The sequence below is a fragment of the Chenopodium quinoa genome, unplaced genomic scaffold, assembly GCF_001683475.1.
Source record: "Chenopodium quinoa cultivar QQ74 unplaced genomic scaffold, ASM168347v1, whole genome shotgun sequence".
Taxonomy (NCBI): Eukaryota; Viridiplantae; Streptophyta; class Magnoliopsida; order Caryophyllales; family Amaranthaceae; genus Chenopodium; species Chenopodium quinoa.
Genome location: NW_018742864.1, coordinates 2,160,486 through 2,183,950, shown reverse-complemented (window position 1 = coordinate 2,183,950; position 23,465 = coordinate 2,160,486). Strand labels below are relative to the sequence as shown.

General features: G+C 34.3%; 2 protein-coding genes across 2 annotated transcripts; one reads left to right on the top strand and one right to left on the bottom strand.

The window, feature by feature from the left end:
• Positions 1-3,730: 3,730 nt before the first annotated feature.
• LOC110726210 lies at positions 3,731-4,283 on the top strand. The gene is made up of 2 exons (XM_021905678.1): positions 3,731-4,027; positions 4,109-4,283. Exons 1-2 carry the CDS (start codon positions 3,876-3,878, stop codon positions 4,281-4,283), a joined length of 327 nt encoding a protein of 108 aa, XP_021761370.1. The 5' UTR covers positions 3,731-3,875.
• Positions 4,284-7,940: 3,657 nt separating this feature from the next.
• LOC110726209 (protein FAR1-RELATED SEQUENCE 5-like) lies at positions 7,941-9,731 on the bottom strand. The gene is made up of 3 exons (XM_021905677.1): positions 9,608-9,731; positions 8,059-9,015; positions 7,941-7,948 (listed from the first exon to the last, which is right to left on the bottom strand). The coding sequence occupies exons 1-3, from the start codon at positions 9,729-9,731 to the stop codon at positions 7,941-7,943; spliced, it is 1,089 nt and encodes a 362-aa protein (XP_021761369.1).
• Between the last annotated feature and the right edge of the window lie 13,734 nt (positions 9,732-23,465).

Here is a 23,465-nt window from a genome sequence, read left to right as displayed (position 1 = left end):
TTACAACTATATTAATATTTATATAACAATGTTTATTTGCAGATGTTAAGTTGCCTGGCATATCAGCTATAGCAACAGCTGCTGCAGCAATTGCTGAAAACCTACCAGCAGCAACAACACCCAAAAAACCTGGGCGTCCAAGGGCTGCAACTGCAGTTGCAGAGAAACCTGTTGAGAAAACAGGGCGTACAAGGGCTGCAGTTATTGGGAAAGCAGGCCAAAAAGGTAAAAGAACATATCTAAAACAATAAATGTTCAATTACAATCTTACACTTTTAAAATGTTTATTTTACTTAATGTAATTAATCAAATAATTAGGTGGTCAGAAAAGACCTGCTACATCAGCTAAAAGTCCTGCAAAAAAAAGAAAAGTCATAGATCAAGTGCCTTATGATGAACCATCAGAGGATGAAGAACAAGAAGAAGTCCCTGCAACAAGTTCTGCTCCTGCAGAAAAGAAAATTCTTAAAAAAGTAGAACAAAAAGGTAATGTACATATTAATAAAGTTAAATGTTCAAATACAAACTAGCAATTTACACTTTCATATATATATGTTCATTTTACATATTATAATTGATCAAATGTTTAGGTGGCCAGAAGAGGCCTTCTGCATCAGCTAAAGGCCCTTTGAAGAAAACAAAAATCATTGAAGAACAATCAAAGGAGGAAAATGAAGAAGATGATAAAAGTAATAATGATAGTGGATCAGACAGTGAGGATCCAGCTTTTGATGCTGAAAAAGAAGAAGATGAAGAAAGTGAGGAAGTGGAAGTAGTTCAAAAAAAGAAAACAACATTGAAAAAACCAAAAGCTGAAGAAAAAAGAATGGTTCTGTATGAGAGGGAACCAATAAAAAAGATTGTGAAGAGGAAAACTGAATTTCCAGTGGCTAAAAAAAAGAAGAGGAGGAAGAAAAGAATGAAGAAGAAGTTGGAAGTTCGACAAGAGGAGGCCATGTCAAATTCATGCATTGTGTTAAGAAAATGAGTGATACACAGAAGAAATTAGTGCATGAAATAGGACTGGGGCCGTTGTTGGATATAGAACTTCCTCAGCTTGACAAACAATTCAGCCATTCGGTTTTAGATAGCTTTGAAGTCAGTAGTTGTAGTTTTGAGCTGCCTAAAGGTGAGAAAATTGAAATTGAGGTGGAGGATGTGAGAATTGTATGAGGTTTGCCAATGGGAGACATTCCAATTGTTGAAGCCAAATCAGACAGAGCAAGTGAAGATTTTGGTGTATTTATAAAAAATTGGAGGTCAAAATGGCAAGGCAAAACACCATCTGTAAACCAAATTATTGCTCAATATACAAGTGATAAATTCAAAAACCAAAGGCCAGCAGAAGAAGATTTTCTCACCAACTTTTTGGTAGTTGCTGTGAATTGTTTGATGAAGTGTATTTCAAACAACCAATGCCATTTCAAGTTTCTGTTTTCTATGATGGACAAAGAAAAAATAAAAAACTTGAATTGGTGTCAGTACGTGTTTGACTCTCTCATCAGTTGCCATGTGACATGGAGAAAGAGTGGAGGAAAAGGATTCTACAATGGACCACTGCAATTTCTGATGGTAAGTTTACAACACACAATAGTAAATTATAAAATGTTCATTTTAATAACAATGAATGTTCATTAACAAAATGTTAAATATCGATTTCGTCTAAAATTTTAATCTTTTATATTAATTGTTCATTTGTATTATATTATATGTTCATTTATAGTAATGGGTTTTGGTGCAGCTGTTCTACTTTGACAGAGTTCAAAGATTGAACAAAAAACAACCAAGAACAATTCCAATAATATCTTGTTGGAAAAGGGATATGCCACTTGAAAGGATAAAAACAGAAAATGATTTGAAATATGGATATGGAAAAGTCCTTCCAAGAATAGAAGAAAAGCCTGCAGACAATCCTAAGGTACAAAATGATCATTTATAAATTATGAAATGTTCAATATCAAAACACATAATGTCTTATATGATTTTTCTTATATGTTCTATAAATGACAGGTCTTTATGAATGAATTTGCATCAATGGTACAAGAAGTTGGTGCATCTTTGGAAAGACTTTCTACCAAATTGGTTAAGGCAAAAGAGCTCTTCCCTGGGAATCAGTTGGTCAAGAAGGTAGATGAAGTGTTGGGAAAGATGGCAAGAGAACAATCAATTCTCAGCCAAGATGAAGAAATATTTAGATCAGAGGATTTTTGAATGCCATAGCTCAAATTGAGAAGGAACTGATGGAGGCAAGTGAAGCAGAAAAAAAGAAAATAGGAAATGAGAAGGAATATGATATAAGGAAGGCATTCAGTTTGGGTTGCAACTTAACTCCCCCAACTCCAACAACTGGTAAATATGCTTAATTAAAAACTGTCATTAATTTGAATATCCTTACTTAAAGAGTATAATATAATTAAAGAATTAAAATTTAATTTATTTGAACACAGAAGCACAGATTAATGTTGCAGCCACAACTTCAACAACAACTGATGCAAATGTTTCTTCTAAGCCAGAAGAGGGTAAAGCTTTAATATCTATGTACAATTATGAAAAGTATAATGTTCATTTATAAAATAATAAGTTTGTTTAGTCTAAATATTCAAAAAAGTATATATTCAGAATAACAAATGTTCATTTACATTAACAATTTCATATATTTTAAATCAACAAAAAGAGTTAGAGGTTCAAATTCTGAAGAACCACAAGATGGAGGAAATTCAAAAAAAGGTAAAAAGTTCACTTATATAGTATTAAATGAACATTTGTGATTGTAAGATATTCTTCTTTAATGATACTAAGTCTATATATGTGTGAATGCAAATTAATACAAAAAGCATTAAACAAAGGTGAAGGTTCAAAATCTGAAGCATTAGAAGAAAATGTTGAAGGAAATTCAAAGAGTGGTACAATGTTCACATATTACAAATAAATGATCAAATTATTAAGTATAATGTTCATTTCTAGTTATATTAAATTTTTTTCATGTATTTTGTTTGCAGCATCTGATTCAAAAGTTGGTGATCCCAAGACACCAACTGAAAATAGGGAAGCTGCTGGAGATATTTCTACAATCTTGAAATCTCCAGCATGTTCAAGTATGGAAGATATCCTTGATAAATCAAACAAGAAAGGAGGAAGCATGGGGTAAACATGGAAGACCTATCTTATTAGAAAATATATAATTTTGAATGGACATGTAGAATAAATTTGGTTATAAAGTGTAATTATTTTGGACAGTTTTTGTTTATGAAGTTAGTAATGGATATGTATTATAAAATCAGAAGGGAATATTTTGCTTTAGGGTAGGAATGCACAATTTAAGATATGTAAATTATGTATTTTAATTTAAATGTTTTAGTAATATTTTAAGTGTTTATTGTTCAAAAAAGGAGAATAATGTTTTTTTATATTAATTACTCTTCATTACTAACCATGATTAATATTTCAGAGAAGACAAGAAGAAACAGATATATGCTTCAAATGTGAAGGAAAGATAAATGATTATTCCACATATACATGTTCTTTTACATTAAACTGAATAATCATTTATACTATATTTATATTCAGTGAGACAAAAAAGGATTCAAAAGAAATTGAAACAGAGAAGATTCAAATTTCCAAAAACACAACAGGACAAAGGTAAATGGTCTTTACATGTGTATAGATTTATAATGTTCATTATCAATATACTAAATGATAATTCATAATTCAATATTTATTCAGTGACAGAGAGAAGACTTTGGAAAGAAAAAAATCAAGAGAAGGTGAGAAGGCAAAAACTGAGATTGCAAAGGAAAAAGAGATAAGGTATTACTATTTGTTCTTTATATAAATTATTTGTTCATTATTAAAAAAATTCATATTTGTATTAATATATGGTCACATTAACTAGGCCACAAAGGGAAATCCCAAATGTTCCTCTTGCTTTCCGATCTCCATACATGGTCAAGTACAAGGATTTGTTCAAAGATGAAGACACAATGAACAAACTTGTAACAGACTATGCTTATAGTGGAAAAGATCAAAGGTATACATCACTTACTTCATTAAAACTTTAACATTATGTTTGTTGTAAACTCATAAAATTTAAAAAATTTATATTTTGCAGTGAGCTACTATACTATGATGGAGTGAATTCGATCAATAGGGAAGAGATGAAAACTCTTGAAGGGGATACATTAGTAGTTAACAATGTGATCGATTCATGGGCAGTACTCCTGAATCAAAAAAGGTCAAAGAACAAGTTATACTTTTCAACATTTCCACATGTAAGTCTTTATTGAAATTACACATGCATACATTGGTGTACTAAAATGATCAATTCACTTATACTAGATGATCATTATGAATATTAAAATGATCTTTGTGCATTATTTGCAGCAAATTATGTATGCAAATACAGTGTGTCCTGAAGGATCATCAATGGAGCTTAGAATTGCATACTTCAAAGAAAGAATAACAAATGAATTGAGGTTATACAAAATCAAGAGTGCAGTTGGATATCAACAGGTATTAATGAACAATATGGAATTATAATATGTTCATTTACATTAATGTGTATATATAATAATATTGTGTACTATGTACAGATTTTTTTTCCAGTGGCCATATATGCACATTTCTATCTTCTATGCATTGATCATATCAATGAGACAATGCATATAATTGACAACAGGAAACTGCCAAAACATCAAACAATTGCAACAAAGTATGAAAACCAACCCCAATTGGTGGTAAGTATATTGTTTAATAGATATATAAATGATCAATTTGTTTATACAAAATGATCAATATTGAAAATTAAAATGATCAATATTAATATGATCCTTTGAATTTTTTTTTCTGTATATGTTGCAGTTAAAAGGATATGCAGAATATTTGAAAGGGTTGGGGTATGAAGATGCAGATTCTATCGAGAAATATAAGGTGGTTTTGCAAAAAATGAAGTGGAGGAGCAACGAAGATTACACCAACTGTGGAGTTTACATTATGAAACATATGGAAACTTTCACTGCTGATCCCAATGAAGAATGGGTTTGTGACCTAAAACCAAACAATGTAAGTAAATTTCAACAAAACAAAAAAATATACTTCATGATCACTTTATAATACATAATGATCATTTATATCCCATTAATGTTCATGTTTATAATAAATTATTTTCTTGGAACAGGTGAACCAAATCAGAAAGCTCAGAGTACAATACACTGCTGAACTAATGCTGAATGAAGGAAACAGGCAGTCACAGAACAATAGAAGAGCAGTAAGAAGATTTGCACAAGCTTAATACAATATGTTCATATATAGACATATATATGATCATACTTGCTTTCAGTATTTGTATGGACATAAGTTTTTGTTGTTGTTCAAGTAAAGACAAAATTTATTATCTTTTTAATATTTACAAATAGTAAAGTGTTACATTATAATTGCCAGTTTTAAATCATCTAATATAATTATTCCAATTTAATAATGGTTCTTACTATTTAAAATAGTATATGATCACTTTCAAAAGCAAAAATAATCATTTATAGAACATTTAAGAATAGTTTGAAAAAATTCAAATTACTTAATAAATCAAAATATAAAAAACTTAAAGCACTTGAATCTCTATAAAGTTGAGACAACTAAAAATGTTGATAGTTAAACACCAAAACATAATTGCATATTGATTTACTCTCTTATTTACCATTTGTAGCCAATCTCTTAGCCACACTAGTATCAAAAAACGCTAATAACCTATCATATTCGGTTGAAATATGTGGAGAACCTCCTTGAGTACTTCTTGAAACAGTAGGAGATCCTTGAACATTCATTGAAACACTAGGAGAAAGTAGAACATTCCTTGAAACACTAGGAGAAACTTGCACATTCCTTGAATTTCCTTGAGTACTTCTTGGAACATTAGGAACATCATGCACATTTCTTGAAATACTAGAATCAACTTGAACATTCCGAAAACAGCCTTGAGTACTTCTTGGAACATTAGAAGGAGCTTGAACTTTCTTCGGAACACTAGAACGAACTTGAACATTTCTTGGAGCTTTTGGAGGATTTTAAACAATGCTAGAAACTTTAGAAGGAGCTTGAGCATTGATTTGAGCATGCACAACTGTGGGAAATTGTACATTTCTTGGTTTCTTTGGTGGCAATTGAGAACTTGTTGGAAAATTATCAACATCATGAGCAATTGCAGCTGTTTTACCCTAATGATCAAAATTAAAATAATTAATGATCAAATTCAAAATTCATAATGACCTTATACAAAATTAAAAGGTAGATGATTAATATTTCACCTTAACAATAGAAGATATGTTTGGATCAACAGTAACGTTTGATTGCATAGAGCTATATCCATATTCCTATAATAAAATGAAAATTATAAAAACATTATAATCACAACTCAAACTACTAAAATGAACAACTACAATTACATACATAATCATTTACATAATGCCTGTTCAAAGTCATTTGAAACACTATCATCTGAAGGGATATCTTCTACAATGGCAGTCTTTTTATTACAAACCTTGAAAAAAAATTAAAAGTAAAAATGTTTAATAGTCTAAAGAATTTGATAAAAACAGATAAAAGAAAAAGAAAATAAGTTTTTACCTGAGCACTTGGATCTTCAATCACAATTAACTCATTAGGATCAGCCAAAGAATTAGCATAAGATATAGGACACCCATTCTCGTCCAATTCCTAAGGCAAAACAAAAATGTTCAATTCTTGAACATAAATGATCAATAACAAAAACATAAATGTGCATTATTACCTGAACTATTGCTTGACCTTTAGATCTTTTATAAGGAGTGTATACTGACTTTTTCTTCAACCACTGACCCCTGGCTTTGTTATAAGCCTTCTCTAAATTACTCTTAGGCCTATAATTCCTCTCTCCAATAGGTCTTGATTTTGCCGGATTCTTAACTTCATGATCAACAATTTCAATACCTTCAACCGGTTCATTAAAATCAATAGTACCAGTAACACTCTCAATCTTTTCTTTTAAAATATTGAAATAACATTCAACCTCTGCTCTAGCATTCAAAGAGTGTTGACAACTTGTTACCAACTTAACAAATTTCCTTAGTGTTTGTGTCCTCCAAACACTTGTAGATACTACATTGGTTTTCATTGTAGGTTCATCAAGGCCATGACTACACATAGCAGCCTTAGTCCACCTCTTACATATATAGTCATCTGGAATCTTATGAACACAATTCATATGATAAATTTGAAGATCATGACAACAAAGCAAACCCATTTCACTAAACAACATGCATGTACAACATATTGCATATGTTTCTTTATTAAAAACAACCTCGTGCTTGATCATATCTTTCCCAGGTCTCCACAAATGATAATAATATTCAGGAAAATTCACACCAGCATCCTTATGATCACAAGCAGTACCCTTAATGAACTCTTCCTAAAAAAGCACATAAGCTTGAATAGTATACAATGATCTAGCATGAACAAGAATCCCAATGTATGCAAAAGCCAAATGACGATTACCTCTGATTGTATTATAATCTCTCCCTTTTTCTTTGCTTCTCCACTCTTGAACCACATCGAGAAACACTTGATAGAAATCACATAGACCTTGTGTCTTGTTAAGCCTTTGAGAAACTGATTTGTTAGTTGTCTCACTACGTTGAGATGAAAGCACACCTCCTGACCAAAATTTCTTTGAAAAAGCTGGACACCACATCTCTTTGATTTTATACAAATCATTCAACCAATCAACATTTGCACAGTCATATTTCAACAACATTCTGTAAATGAAACATGATCATTAAGCATAACAGTTATGATCATTATAAATAAACATTTATAAAAAACTAAATGTTCATTTCTGTAAAAATTATTTAAGAAGCTAAACAAGTATAAAGCAGAAGTACCTTTTCCAATAATGCTCAAATTCCGGTGGAGTTTCACAATACTTCAGTAAATAACCAAATAAATCAGTGAAACCATCCAAAGCTCTCAACGCCCCAATGTGTTTCTTAGAATTTTTTTCAATATGCCACACACATAATCTATGATGAACACCTTTGGGGAAAATATTTCTTATCCCAGCTGCAATTGCTTGAGCTTGATCAGTCATAATAGTAATAGGACTTCTCCTTCCCATAGAAGTTAGAAAAGTATCAAATAACCACTCAAATGATTCTGTTCTTTCATTAAGTATAAATCCCATGCCAAACATCACATTATTTGCATGATGATTCATACCCACAAATGGAGCACAAATCATACCATATTTGTTAGTCCTATAAGTAGTATCAAAAACTAACAAATCACCAAAGTAATGATAATCTCTCATCATCCTTCCATCTCTCCAAAAGAAATTAACCAATGCACCATTTTCATCTTGTTCAAAATCATAATAGAAATCTGCTTCATCAATTTGTCTCTTAGCAAAAAATTTGATTAGTTGATTGTTGTCACCTCCCCCAAGTTTAGCTGTCTTTTCAACAGAAATAGCATTATAAGCATCAGGAGCTGTAAAACAAAGGTTAGGAGACCCTCCAACCTCCTTCTTCAAAGCTCTCAAAGAATCAGAAACTTTAACTCCACTCAATCTAAGTGTAGAAATGAAATTAATATGTTCCTTAGAAATATCCCTTTGAGACCTTATTAAATGTCTCTTGTCAACAGGAATCATTTCATGATTATGAACCATCTCATGTCTTGTACATGTATATACACCTGAACGGTCAATACTAAACTGCACAAAAGCTAAGCAACCAGTCCTTATGTTAAGTCTCTCATACAGCCTATTATTCCTGCACTTATCATCTTTAAAACCCTCATTTGTACAAACAAATCTTTTCATAGAGAATGAATCATCTCTTCGCCTCTTACTTTTTCCAATTCTAATTCCAAAGCCCTTTCTAAATGCATATTCATTAAACATTTCATAAGCCACATCTTCAAAAGGAAATTGTTTCCCATAAAATTCAGAACTAGCTGCTTCCTTAAATAAAATAGCATTCTTTTTTTCCACTGCAATATTAAAATGTAACAAATGAACACAAATAATAGCAATAATGTACAATAACCACATGTAAACTGTTAATGATCATTTATCATTACATAAATGAACATATATCAAAATGATAATAAAACATATAAATGAACATTTATGATTACATAGATAAATGTAAATTACAGTAATTACACCTATGTTAACGTAAATGTACATATAATATAACATACATGAGCATTAATTGAATGTCAAATTTTATAAAACTATAGACAATCATTAAAATGCAGAAAACTGGAAAAAACATCAATCGAATAACAACATTACAAAGAAAAACAATAAAATCACAACAATACATCACAAACTATAAATTAAAATAATCATAAATAAAAATGAAATCAAATATTATAATCGACCATAATTTTGATTTTAATTCATACAATAAGCAATAACAATTAGCTAAACAATAAAATCAAAAATTATAATTGAGCATTATATAAACTATAGTTCATACAATTAGCAAAACTATGAAATCAAAAATCAAAACCGAACTATTACACGCGAAAAACAGAGCATAATCAAAATCGAATGATTGAGGAAAAAATTACTCACATTGTTTCGAAAACGAGTCGACTAAACCAACTCCAGCAGAAAAAATAGAATCACAATCACGATCAAAAGCAATTAAGCTAGAATCACTGTCACGATCAAACGCAATTGAGCTAGAAATTTCCATGGAAGAAGAGAGAGAAAAATTGGGGAAAAAATAAAAAATGCAGGAGAGAGAAAATGAAATAAGTAAAATATGAGATAAATAAAATGGAAATTAGGTTAAGAACATCATTATATAGTTGCTTGAATAGAAAGTTAACAAAAATGAAAAAAGATGAAGAAAAAAAAATGGCAGAATGGTTCAATATAAAACAACGTAGTAGCATGGGGGTGTAAGAGAAGCTGGCTACCCTAGAGTCTAGGCAAAAATTTGTACTATTAATCGGGCCCGATCGGGTGCCAGTTTCTTACGCCGTATTTGAGTAGCTGATTAGTTTAGGAGTTTGGAGAGGATTGGGTTTTGTTTGCCAATTCACGTTAATAGAAGGGTAGCTTTTTCATTAGTTAGTTTTTACTTTTTAGTTTTGTTTTGTAGTTAGAATGAATCTTCCTTTTTAATACTATGACTTTAGTTCGTGGTTTCTTTACGTAAATCATAGTTTTATTCTTTGATTATTTTTTTCTCTTTATCTAATTATATTTCTTATTTCTTTTTAATCATGTCTTCTTTAATTGTTTTGTTTAGTTTAGTTTTAATTATGTGTGAGTAGTTTTCTTTCTAGGATTTGTGGGGATGCATAAATAATACGAAGGGGTAATTTATTATTGTTGATTGTCAATGTTTTATTAATTTCCTATTGATTGATTTAATGCTATGCAACTAGATTTGCATAGATCTTTTATGTATGAATTTAGCAATATTGATTCGAGATCCGAGAGATGAGAATTGATATTTAGGCTTAGTTTAATAGGCAGGTTAATTTATAAATGGTTAAGTCGAGATTCGAGAGATGAGATTTAATAGCGGTAGATTAATTCTGTGATTGTAATACATAGCGAAAGCCCTTTATGATCTGATTAATTAATGCATTTATGATTGATTATAATGTTTTACCCTGGAATATTATTTATTGGTGAAGCTATACCCTAAGATTTTATTAATTGATTTCTCCCTACTTTTATCTCCTTAGTTTAATTTCATCGTATCTATAATTTAGTTACTCTATAATCTACATTATATTAATTAATTAGGAATAGAAAGACTCGTTTTCCTGTGGATTCGACCCTACTTGCCTATCTATATTAGTTAGAGGATTTAAGAATTATATTTGATTGGGTGATACAACTTTAGCCTGTCAATTGCCTCATTACCCTGCAAGGAAATATATAAGTAGTACTAGATAGGCCTAGAAGCCTAATATAAGGGTAATTAAAACTATTTCCAACCATACTACTTATATTCCACCAAGGAATCACAAAGCGTATGTTAGGAACCCCGTGACAGAAAAATGACGTCTATTCTTCTTCATTCTTATGTTTGTAGAGAATTCAATGTCTAGGGAATGTCCTTACTCCATTAGCCTCAAGGTTTTGTGGCTGATCAACAATTCGCAGAGGCTCCATGAGCTAAATCTAGAAAAAAAAAGGAGAGAAATTAGTTTGCGATTTTACACAAGCAGGTGGACGCGCATCAAAATCAGTTGCGCGCGCCAATCGCGCGCAGCGCAGAAGATTGCGCTGGTCATGCCAGCGCAACTTCATGACTTGCGCTGAAATACGACGAAAAAAAAACGTACGTGTAATAGGAGTGGACTTCCCGTGAAACCGTTTTCGTTAGGGTCTCCTCTAAGGCGGTTCAAGCATAGAACGGTTTCCGCCAAAGCCAAAGAAGCGGGTGAATGACATCCCTATATTTGCTCTACTATGGACACCATGGAACAATTAACAACAAGACAATAACATAAAGCACGAATTTTAAAGCGTTGTTTAGTCATGTTGTCACGAGGGGCGACGAAGTATTTAATAAATTGGATCAAATTCATGCCTTCTTCAGTTCCAATGTTAGTCATATCATTGTTAGACAAACCAAAAAATCTTTGGAATATATGTTTGGGATCCGACAAGGTAGGCGCATAGGTCACAGGGAGAGTATTTGCAGGGAAGCCTAGCAAGGCCTTAAACTCACCAGGAAGTGGAACAATCTCGTCCCCTTTAAACAATAAAAGATGGTAGTTAGAGTCCCAATGGTTGACGGCGGCATGAAGAAAATCAAAATTAATCACTAGTTGCATGTATTTCAATATAGGGTCTAGGTGGTAAATTTTGAAAGCTAGTTTGTCCTCGATTGAGAGGGAAGTGACCCATTGCTTCAAACGTTGTACTGTTCAAAGGTTTTCACCATTGTTCAAATAAAAAACAAAGAGAGAATTTCGAGAGATTAATTCTTTTTAGTTTCTTATGACATTACTAAACGAATAAATGCGAGATAATCAAAAGCCTACACGAAATCACGCTTAAATATACTCAAGAGGGGCAAAATTTTGGCAATTTTAACTCGAAGGAAAGTTCACTAGCAGGTGGCACGCGCAACTCATGAGTTTCGCGCGTCATCCTCGCGCAACCAATTTACATGCGCGCGATAGCCGCGCGCAACTCATCCAGTTGCGCGCGTCTGCTCTGTCGCGGCATGTGAGTTAGGATTATTTCCGTATTTTGGACTACATAATAACGGAATCTCACGAGATCTCAAGACAAATCATACGCTTTCCTTTTACTAACCCTTGTATCCTTTTCCTTGATATTTTCTTATTTTTCTTATTTTCTTTTTTATTTTCCTTTACTTTTTTCTTTTCTTTTTTCCTTTTTCCTTCTTTTTTCCTATTCTCCTTCCTTTGTCTCTTTTTTGTTATTTTTTCGACGGGGGTAAGTTGGGAACCATTCACTCCCTCGAGAAATTTTTTGTTAAATTTTTTTTATTAAAAAAATATGGTAAAAAATAAATTAAAAATATAAAATGTACTCATGGAAACAAAAGAAAATGACATATATACACAAAAAACGTGTCATATGTACACAAATATATATATATATATATATATATATATATATATATATATATATATATATACATCTGTTTCCTAATCAAAGAAAATGTGTGTACAAAGGAGGTTAGGATGCTTGGCGACTCCCAGACGGCTGCTGCACATCCTGCAAAATCCGAACGAAAATTAATACATATAATGTGTGATAACTTCGTTAAAAGACAAATAAATATATAATAAACTTACCGCGACCATCCGATTATCACGGCATGACAAAGTGATGAGAGCTCTCTGATAAGCAGCTCGGAAAGTGCGCAAAGTCCTCACCATGCCATTCACAGTCTCTCGCGGAACCTGTTCCAAAATACAAGGACAGTTAGCAAAAATGTATATGAAAAAATATATATATAAATATATATGCATAAGGAACGTCCCCTCCTCATCCTCCGCTGCTGGAAGGATCTCACGAATTACCGACCCAACATCATCGGTATACGTGATCTCCGCTGTAGGAGGCATCAACCACCTAGCTTAGCCCGCTAAAAAAAAATAAAAAGGTCAAGGTTCCAAAAAAATAAATATAAATAACAAAAGAGAGTTTAAGTAATAACCGGAACAAAAGCTGGGAAAGGAGTTAGCCTGGATACAATGAAAGTCGGATACGATGCATCCGGCAGCACCAGCTGCTCCGCTAAATAACCTAAGATTGCTTAAGCTCGATCCTCGGTAGACAGCAAATCCGGACGTAACATCCGGATTGGAGGAGCCACAGGAACCATGGGCTCCTCAAATGCAGACTACCAAAGAACATGCTCGCCTAAAAACCAAGCGTCTGCCCTCTGGAAGACTGGAAGTCCCTGATAAAGGGCCCGGAAACGGCATCAAATCATGCCAGACTGGACAGCCTAAGGCACTCCGATGATCAAACTCCAAGGACAGAGATCGATCTATAAACACAACCAAATGAAAAATCATTAGACAGTAAATAAAAAAAAAATCAAAAGATGCACATGTAGTTGAAATACTCACCGACGCACGAGTCGCCAAAAGGATCCTCTGGCAAAAGTCACCGGCTGAAGTGGCTCGTCTTTTCTTAATCGTGACCAATCGATGGCCGATAGGAAAACGAGCAGCCCCAAAAATTCTGGGGGCTAAGAAAGGCAGGTACGAGTATCCCCAAGCCTAAAAGAAAACCGAAAAATGATAAAGTTAAAGGGGAAGAGCAAAAATAAAAATTGAAAGAAGCTTAATTACTTACCTCAAGGATATGACCGTGCCACATAAGGGAGATCTGAGGTACCTCAGTAGCTGCCACATAATCCATCACCTTGGTCGCCTTGCCCATAGCTGTAAGCATACGGGCATACGACACCTCCGCCCAACTTTGGTTACCTACTTGCCCCAAATCACTAAGGTGAATAAGTAACCTAATAGCGAAACGTTCTCCTCGATCACTCAAGATAGTGACGAAAAGAATGTGAGCAATGTATATTCGAGCCAGCTTCTCAGGTGTACACTGCCGATCAAGCTCGTCAGCCGAAAACTCGTCGGTAAGAACCGAGTACGGACAAGACTGCACGCACACGTGAAGGGCCGCCGCGAGACGGTCCCCCACAATGTCACGCAGTCTCTCGTCTGACCCCTTAACGATATCTATGGCTACGGGCTCGCCTCCAAAAAGAAAACCCGTAATCATAGAGAAATCGAAAGGGGTAACCATCATCTCTCCCCATGGAAAGTGGAAAGTGTTGGTGGAATCCCACCAAAACTCCAGCAATCCATGGAGGAAGCTGATAACGCAGGCTGACTCGATAAATCTCAAAGAGCCGCCAGCTGGGGGCTGATCCCTGAAACCTCCACAATCTACTTTGCCACCTCGGGCAAACTCGCAAAACGGGCTCGCAAGTCACCAGAGTCATATAGACGCATGCTAGGCTCACTCTAAGGAAAAAATAAAAAAAATGAAAATTATAAAGAAACGGTTATGGTTTTAAAAGGAGAAAAAACAAAAAACGAAGAGAAAAACAAAGGCGCAAAGAACTCACGATGTCGCGCCACCCTCTGATCGAGACATGATGGTCTGGGTCCCACTTAAGGACCCTAGGGTCCCAGTTGGGAGGAGCCTCCCAAACTACATCCTCCTAGCGACGTTGATCGGTTGCGACGCGTCGCTCCCGAACCTCCTCTCGAGGACGGGTCACCCTCTTTCGAGGGAGGACCACCTCGTCAGGACCCTCTAGAATCTCCTCAGCATCGACGAATGGAGGCGAGTCCATGCTATATGATGGATGAAGTTTCTTTATTAGTTTATTTTCCTTCCTAAACTAAGCTAATATACGTGTTCTAGACCCATTTCGGCAGCATAACGGTTGTCGATAGGGCAAAACATGAAAATCGAATGCCATCCATACTTGGGGGCTATGATACCTGCAGTTAAACTCAGTAAATGGGGGCTTCTAACACCCACAAAAGCCATCCTATACCAGTTTCCACTAAGAATTCAAGGGATTGTATTTCAAAATCTTAAAGAATCAACTACTCCTAGACGAATAACAATAATACAAACATGATTATCGTCTACCAAACAATTTTGAGGTTTAAACATGTCAAAAAACAAGCTAAGAAGTATGCTTCGTGCCATTTTTTCAAAAATTCAAAATTCGTAAAATGTGAATTATGAAAGTAATACTAGTTCCATTACTATAATCTACTTAATAATCAGCAAATGTAACCAAAATGAGTAAGAAAAAGCAACAAATTTGAGCAAAATTCGAAGAAAAAGAGCAAGAATAAACTTAAACAAAGAAATGCTCATATAAGGTTCAATACTTAACCATTTTTCATGAAATTTGTTGAAAAACACTCCTTAAACATAGAATAACAACATAGACCAAACAATTTCAAGAATGATGGACCAAATCGAAAACCCCTAAATTCAAATTTTGGGGTTTAACGATTCGAAAATCGTCCCAATTAAGCCAAAATCAAACGAAATTTAACTAAAGACTTACATTGGATTATGGAAAATATGATTAAGGAACAAGATTTACTTCTTTTAGCTTTGAAAAACTAAGAAAATACGAGTTCTATAAAAGGAGAAAGAGGCAAAAATGGTGAAGAAAGGAGAGACAAGAGCGAAATGAAGAATCGCGCTCTGCGATTTTCTTTTTGCTGAACTAAATGTCGCGCAAAACTAAATCACTTGTGCGTAACAGACCAGCGCAACTTAGAATGATATGCGCACCTTATGTGCGCCAGCACGACCTACTGAGTTGCGCGCGGATACTAGTCACTTAAATGATCGGTATCCTGATTTTGATCTGTTGATCATTTTCCAACGATTTTTGCTCGTTATTAGACGTAATGGCACACAAATTATCAAAATCTTTTAAATGGCTTTGCATTTTGTAGTTTGTTTTCTTCTTTATTAGTTTTTTGCATCATTCTTGCATGAACACCGTGCTTTGTGCCATCCCTAAGTATACGTTTTGAACGTTTTTGGTAAGAGTGTCTTAAGATGTTCCGTGGTGGTGCTTTACGTAAAAGCACCCATAGACAGGTTTGTCACTTTACTGTACTAACGTTACAAATGTCCGTCTTTTCTTCTTTTTTCACGTCCGAAGCAAAAGGGAAGGCGTTGTCATGCAGCGTAAAAATGCAAAAGGCGTATCGTACGACACAAAATTGTATAGCGTAGGTTTTGCGTAAAGTTTCACTTCAGCCCAAGCTTTGCGAGATCTACCTCTCGAAACTAAAAGATAAAGGATTACTTTAGGCGTTAGCTCACGAGTCGACAGGCGCGCTGAACCATCAAGAACAGACACTTCTTGATTGGAAGCAAATACGGTAGTTAGTGAGCTTACTAGCTTACCGGAAAGTTAGGGTGTCCGTCCACCCCCTGTATAAAGAAGCAACGAGACAATGTCGCGCCTATATAGTCACATTCCCCTAGTTCTAAGACACGTGTACTCATCTTGTGGACAAAACTACTGAGAAAGTTGTTGACTTTCTTCCCTCTCACTGGATTTGGATGTGTGCCTCCAATCCCGAGACATGTATTTCTATCTTGTGGACATCCAGCTCGAATACTGGACCATTTAGGCTCGAATGCCGAAAAAACCTTTTTAATCTTTTTACTTTATTAAAGTCAGGCTAAAGTTTCAATGACATATCGAGGGACTTTAGACCAATGATGACACGATTGAGAGGAAATCATCCCCTTTTATTCTTTTTTAAAATCGATCTCTTCTCATAACTTGACATCATCCAAAACATCTTTACTTTTAAAAGCGTTCTACAATTGCAAAGGATCAATATAGATTCTTTTAGCGCGTTAAGGCTAGGAAAAACTTTTTCTAGCATTAATAGTTACTTGTTTCGAACACTTAGCGAACTAAGGATCGTTTGCACATCCTTAACATTTCTGAAAGATTCTCTACTCTTTGAGAACTTTGTAGAATTAGTCTTAGATTTATTTCCTTGACTAATTTGATCATCGTCTATTCTAGACTCGATCAAAGTGGGGGATAATTGTAGATATCTACTTTTGGCCTCCTGTCCCGATAGGAAGTGCAATTACGATAAATAAAACCATCTTCGTGTTGGATTGAAGTGAAGTGGAGAATGCTTATGGATAACTAGTTAAGCCACAAAACACAAAAAACTAGCCCAAACTAAAGAACAAAGCTAAATAAGGTCCAATTAACTAAATCCGATCAATATTAGGCTTAAGCCTGTGCTTAAAACCCAATAATGACGGATTTAGGAGCGCCTACGTTAAATTTTAATGCTGCCGTAGGAAAATCCGCGCGCATCTCAATCAGTGGCGCTGGCAGGTGTGCGCAACTAGTTTAGTTGCGCGCGACACTCAGCGCAACCTCTAGAGATGCGCTCGCAGAAGATTCGAAATTTTACGAAAATATAGAATCGAATCTTACCATAATGCCGCCCGCAAGACACCCAGTTGCGCTGCACATAGCAGCGCAACCCAATCACTTACACTGGGATGCCGTGTGCAACTAATCCTGTTGCGCACGACACTTGCTGCGGCAGAATGCTCAAAACCCTAATCTTACCCATTCCCTATAAATAGAGGCTTAATCTGAGGCTTAAACGGACAAAAAATTAACCTAAAACTCTGGCGGAATACTTGTGAACTTGTGCTACCTAACCCCTCTTGTCCTAAACACTCACCCCTTGATTATTTGTTACTACGGTGGAGGTTCCCCAACAAGAAGGTGTCCATAAGTGTTCTAAACGGAGATCAAGAAAAGAGAAGTGGTAAACTCCCGACCACTTAGATAAATCATATTTATTTTCTTGTTTGAAAGAACTTTAATTAATTAATTAGTGTTGTTTGATCACCTTAAAAAGACTAATGACTTAATTCCACGTAGTATCTTGCGTTAAATAAAGATTAGAATTGGATAATTAATTTTTGGTTGATCACTTAAGCCAAGGCGGATTTTGTTTATTTTCTTGTTCTCTTCACGAAATTATTAAATAAAGAATAACGACGTTGCAATGTAAATCCTACATGAATTAACGTGTGTAAATAAAATCAAGTAACTTAGTTTTAGGTATCGTGTTGCATATATTGTTTGGTGATGAAATTGTAAAAAAGGAAGAGCTAGTAGAGGCCGTACTAGGGCTAGGATAGCGATTCCCCCTAAAGGTAACGTTATCTTAGTACCCTCGCTCCCGAACTCATTTCTGGTTTATGTAGACCAATTTGGGCATGGGTAAACTTATGATTCGTGCTAATTATTCCATGAACTCCACATGGAAGAAAGGCATGAGCGAGGTTTATGAGTTTTCCTAAAACTCATTGGCGACTCCTACTTGTTTCTGATAAAAAAGTGTAATGATAGAATTAATTCTAATCCAAGATCCCCCAAACAGTCAGGAATTCAAATCCTACTACACCTTAACAAGTGTAAAGTCCTAGGCTTTTACACGGTCATGGGCATCTAAGGAAGGACCCCCTTACGATGGGATCACCCTCCTTACACCCCGATGAAGCAAGAAAGCTTCAAAGACAAGTTGGTGAGTTGATGGAAAGAGGATTTGTGAGGGAATCCCTTAGCCCTTGTTCGGTTCCTGCTCTTTTGGCTCCAAAAAAAGATGGCACATGAAGGATATGTATTGATATTAGAGCTATCAATAACATTACCATCAAGTATCGCTTCTTGTAGACACCTAAAAATGACTCCCCAAAACCAAACCCGATGATGAACAACCTTTCACTGCCATTATGGTCGGGTTGAGTATTTAATCTTAAACTGCTTAAATCCATATTTCCATTTCATAAACCAACCCAAATTCTAGCCTATTTCCCCAAACCATAACTTATTTCCTCTTTTCGTGCCTTTAAACCCAAAATAATTCATTTCATGTCCATTAAAATCATTCATTTCGTGTCCTTTTTATAAAAACATTTAATCCAGTTTATTTTGGGCCATGATCTGGGTCCGATGATTGAATATTTGGATGGGAATTTAAAATATCCTTCCAACGATATATTATAATTCCAAATCCGAGTTATAACGAATAAATTAGGGCCAAAATATTAAACTGAGCCCAAACCGAACCTAAGCCCACCTTACCTACGACCCAATGATCATGTGGAGGGTCCAAATGATTTAATCCAATTCCTAAACCAATTAGGATTAATTAGAAACTTCTATAAGTTTCTAAAAGATCCTAATTATCCTTTTTGAAAAGATATGATTAAAGAGTTTGAAATTGAATAAAACTCTTTTTTTTAGAAGTCCTAATTTTATTCGAATTGAAAGACATTCAAAGATAGACAGATATTATTTTTGTACCTCATAGTTTTTATCCAAATTTTATATTTTGGATATCCCTTGAAATTATCTTTCCAATGATATATTATAATATCAATTCCGAGCTATAACGGAAAAGATATGAATAAAATATCAAACTCTATCCAAAACTGACACCGTCTAACTATTCCCTCCATATCTTTTATTTTATAAAATATTTTAATCTGATTCTAATTGGGTTAGAAAGTAGACTTCAATAGCTTTCCAATGATATATTATTCATTTTATTCTAATTTCTGGATCAAAAGATATGATAAAAACAAAAACCGCAAAAACTGCAGTCTATCGAGTTTTATTCCGATTTAATTCGGATCTTATCTTAATTCTTCGACCCTTCTTTTTTTCTCTATAAATAGAGGTCATATCACCCCTTTTCCAATCATCAAAAAGCTTGATCACAAATTTATTCTCTTCTCCCTCTTTAGCCTAAACACTAGCCTCCCTATTCTTTCACTATACCTTCCTTTAAGCACTCCAAGGAGTTCATATAATACCCAAAGTTCTATACTTAAACCAAGGCCTGAAAGGTATAATTGACTGACGGTTTGGACTAAATCAACTCTACTTTTAATTTAATTTAATTTTCAATTTGATTTATATTTTTATTGAAGTTACTAACAGTTTATTCATGATGTAGCAATTTCAAGGAACGTGTGGAATGTGAGTAATTAATTAATTTAATTACTCTTATTTTATTTTAATATTGATAGTATCATGATAAGGGTTATTTTATATTTGATTTGACTAACGCTATTATTGTTAAATTGCTTCCAATATTAATGCTTATTTTATTTTATTTTTTATCACCATATTTCATGTTAAAGGGAATATGTAGTAATTGAAAATCACGCCTAATAAGATAATTTGGACAACCGGTTTAGGATCCTTTTTAATTTTGTTATTAATTCAAGTGATCACAAATATTTTAGAATTATATGTTGCATTAATATTCAACCAATTTAGCCTAATAATAGTTTGGAGCAAATTGAATTTTTGTTTGTATGCCTTTGAGATCGCAGGAATCATTTTTCACTATAAGAATCGAGTAGAGGCCAATACGGGCGAATGTGACTCCATGACTCACTTCGTACCATCATCCCCGATCCTACTTTCGTGGTTCCGAACCATATGGAGTTAGTAATCTCATGGATTATGAATGGGGTGTAACCTTCACGGGTCAATCGTTGTTGCCTTCGTTGTCCTTTATTCGTGGTTACCTTAAATGATCCTTGAACGGTTTACAAGTTCCTTAAAAACTTGTTGGCGACTCCCTACTTTATTTGTCCCTAATCGTATACGTCAATTCCCACTTCCTAAGAGTGTCAAGCATATTTACCACATGCTTTAACGTAGGCGCACTTCGAGCGACGCCTACAATTTGGCGACTCCACTGTGGAGGATTCTTGGTTATTTATCGATTTGAGTGATCGATATTTAATTGAGATGAGTGGATGAGACTTAAAAGATTCTTGAAAAATATTCCTGTGATTTAATTGGCATTGTCACATATGCATATGCATTTTATCTTACCTATTTTGCCACAATAGTAAGTGTTCTACGTATGTGGCTAGCCTGGGGATTTATGCTCTATCAACCCGAAAACGCTCATGGCAATAAGAGTTCATCCGAGTTTTTAAATCCACCCAAACCATGGAGTCGAGTTCAATTTCATCACAAACTCGCGGAGCCGCTCGTTGGCATACACCCTCAAGGGAGGCTGCCTTGCTAACACGTCCAAACTCTTAACCATGGTACCCTTTGACACCCAAAAGCTTGACCATAGTCGAACATAGACTTGACTTTAGGTTGCGAACTTCATTGCATTATGCGTGACAATATGCTTATATGTGCATTTTTTTATTAACCTTTTTTAATTTTTTTTTTCACTTATCAAACCTTTTTTATATTTTTTTTTGAGTCGAGTCATAGATTTTTTAAAATTGAGTTAACTCGGATTTTTATTCCCGTATACTACACAAGAGTCAACTTGTTTTGGTCATAGCCGAAGTTCTAGAAGGAGTTACATGTCGTGAAACATATGGATTTGTAGCCCCGAGTTTTATCTTATATTTGGAGCTTGATTCGTCCTAATCAGATTCACAGATCAAAAGTTATAACCGATATACTACAGCCTGTCCAGTTTAGGTGTGTTTTTAGCGTCAACTTTCTTTTTTTTTTAATTTTTCTTTATACCTTTTCTCGTCAAGCTAGTCTTAGCCAAGTCCTTTAGTCTGTGTCAACTCGAATAACATAGGATTATAGATTTTTTTTTTATACCCATGAGTCATAACTCTTCTAGATTTCTAGTCCTCTTCCTAGTTTCTTGTGATCGATTTTTGTGCTAACCTTAACATGTGTTCTTTGTCTTTGATTGTGGATGATCTTATTTATGACTAATGATTGCCAATGGACCATATTCACCTAGTAAATAGCATAAACATTAAAATTGGACAAAATTAATCAAGTTAGTTTGTCTTTTAGTCTTCTGTGCTATTTGGTCATTGGGTCCTTTGTTTTTCACAACGTCCTCATGTCTAGCCATGCGATCATACCATGAGTCTTAAAAAACTCACCTAATTACACATGTTGAGTCATTGCACACACTTTGTCTTCGAGTAATGCACTATATTGTTTATGATCGTATACTAAGCCATGCATGCATCGTTTTCCGTCGTAATAGGAATGAGTGGAGTATTTCCTTTCAGTTTTCAAAATCGTTTCATACACTCTTCCTTTTCAATCCAAGTATTGAGTGAATGCATTAAGTGAGTTCTTCCTTATACAGTACTTGAGTCTAAAATCATTAGGCAATAGTTGGAAGAATAAGGGGAACATCACTCCTTCCTTCTTTCCTTCCAATAAAAGCATCAACAACAAGAAACTTTTTTCCTCAGTAGGCGACAAGAAGTAACTCATAAACAGCCATGAAGACAAAGCACGATGCAAGCTTCTCACCAAAATTTCATGTTAATTCTTCGACCCTTCTTTTTTTCTCTATAAATAGAGGTCATATCACCCATTTTCCAATCATCAACAAGCTTGATCACAAATTTATTCTCTTCTCCCACTTTAGCCTAAACACTAGCCTCCCCATTCTTTCCTTATTCTTTCCTTTAAGCACTCCAAGGAGTTCATATAATACCCAAAGTTCTATACTTGAACCAAGGCGTGAAAGGTATAATTGAATAGGGTTTGGACTAAATCAACTCTAATTTTTATTTAATTTAATTTTCAATTTGATTTATATTTTAATTGAAGTTACTAACAGTTTATTCATGATGTAGCAATTTAAAGGAACATGCGGAATGTGAGTAATTAATTAATTTAATTACTCTTATTTTATTTTAATATTGCTAGTATCATGATTAGGGTTATTTTATATTTGATTTGACTAACGCTATTATTGTCAAATTGCTTCCAATATTAATGTTTATATTATTTTATTTTTTTATCACCATATTTCATGTTAAAGGGAATATGTAGTAATTGAAAATCACGCCTAATAAGATAATTTGGAAAACCGATTTAGGATCCTTTTTAATCTTGTTATTAATTCAAGTGATCACAAATATTTTAGAATTATATATTGCATTAATATTCAACCAATTTAGCCTAATAATAGTTTAGAAAAAATTGAATTTTTGTTTGTATGCCTTTGAGATCTCAGGAATCATTTTTCACTATAAGAATCGAGTAGAGGCCAATACGGGCGAATGTGACTCCATGACTCACTACGTACCATCATCCCCGATCCTCCTTTCGTGGTTCCGAACCATATGGAGTTAGTAATCTCATGGATTATGAATGGAGTGTAACCTTCACGTGTCAATCATTGTTGCCTTCGTTGTCCCTTATTCGTGGTTGCCTTAAATGATCCTTGAACGGTTTACAAGTTCCTTAAAAACTTGTTGGCGGCTCCCTACTTAATTTGTCCCTAATCGTATACAACAATTCCCACTTCCTAAGAGTGTCAAGCATATTCACCACATGCTTTAATGTAGGCGCACTTTGAGCGACGCCTATACTTCTCTA

What these genes read in the sequence shown, in the direction of transcription:
- LOC110726209 (XM_021905677.1), bottom strand. Translation starts at nt 9,731, where the DNA reads ATGGAAATTTCTAGCTCAATTGCGTTTGATCGTGACAGTGATTCTAGC. An exon ending in CGACTCGTTTTCGAAACAAT is followed by an intron (nt 9,016 to 9,607) that starts GTGAGTAATTTT and finishes TTAATATTGCAG; the next exon opens with TGGAAAAAAAGAATGCTATT.
- LOC110726210 (XM_021905678.1), top strand. Translation starts at nt 3,876, where the DNA reads ATGGTCACATTAACTAGGCCACAAAGGGAAATCCCAAATGTTCCTCTT. An exon ending in TATAGTGGAAAAGATCAAAG is followed by an intron (nt 4,028 to 4,108) that starts GTATACATCACT and finishes TATATTTTGCAG; the next exon opens with TGAGCTACTATACTATGATG.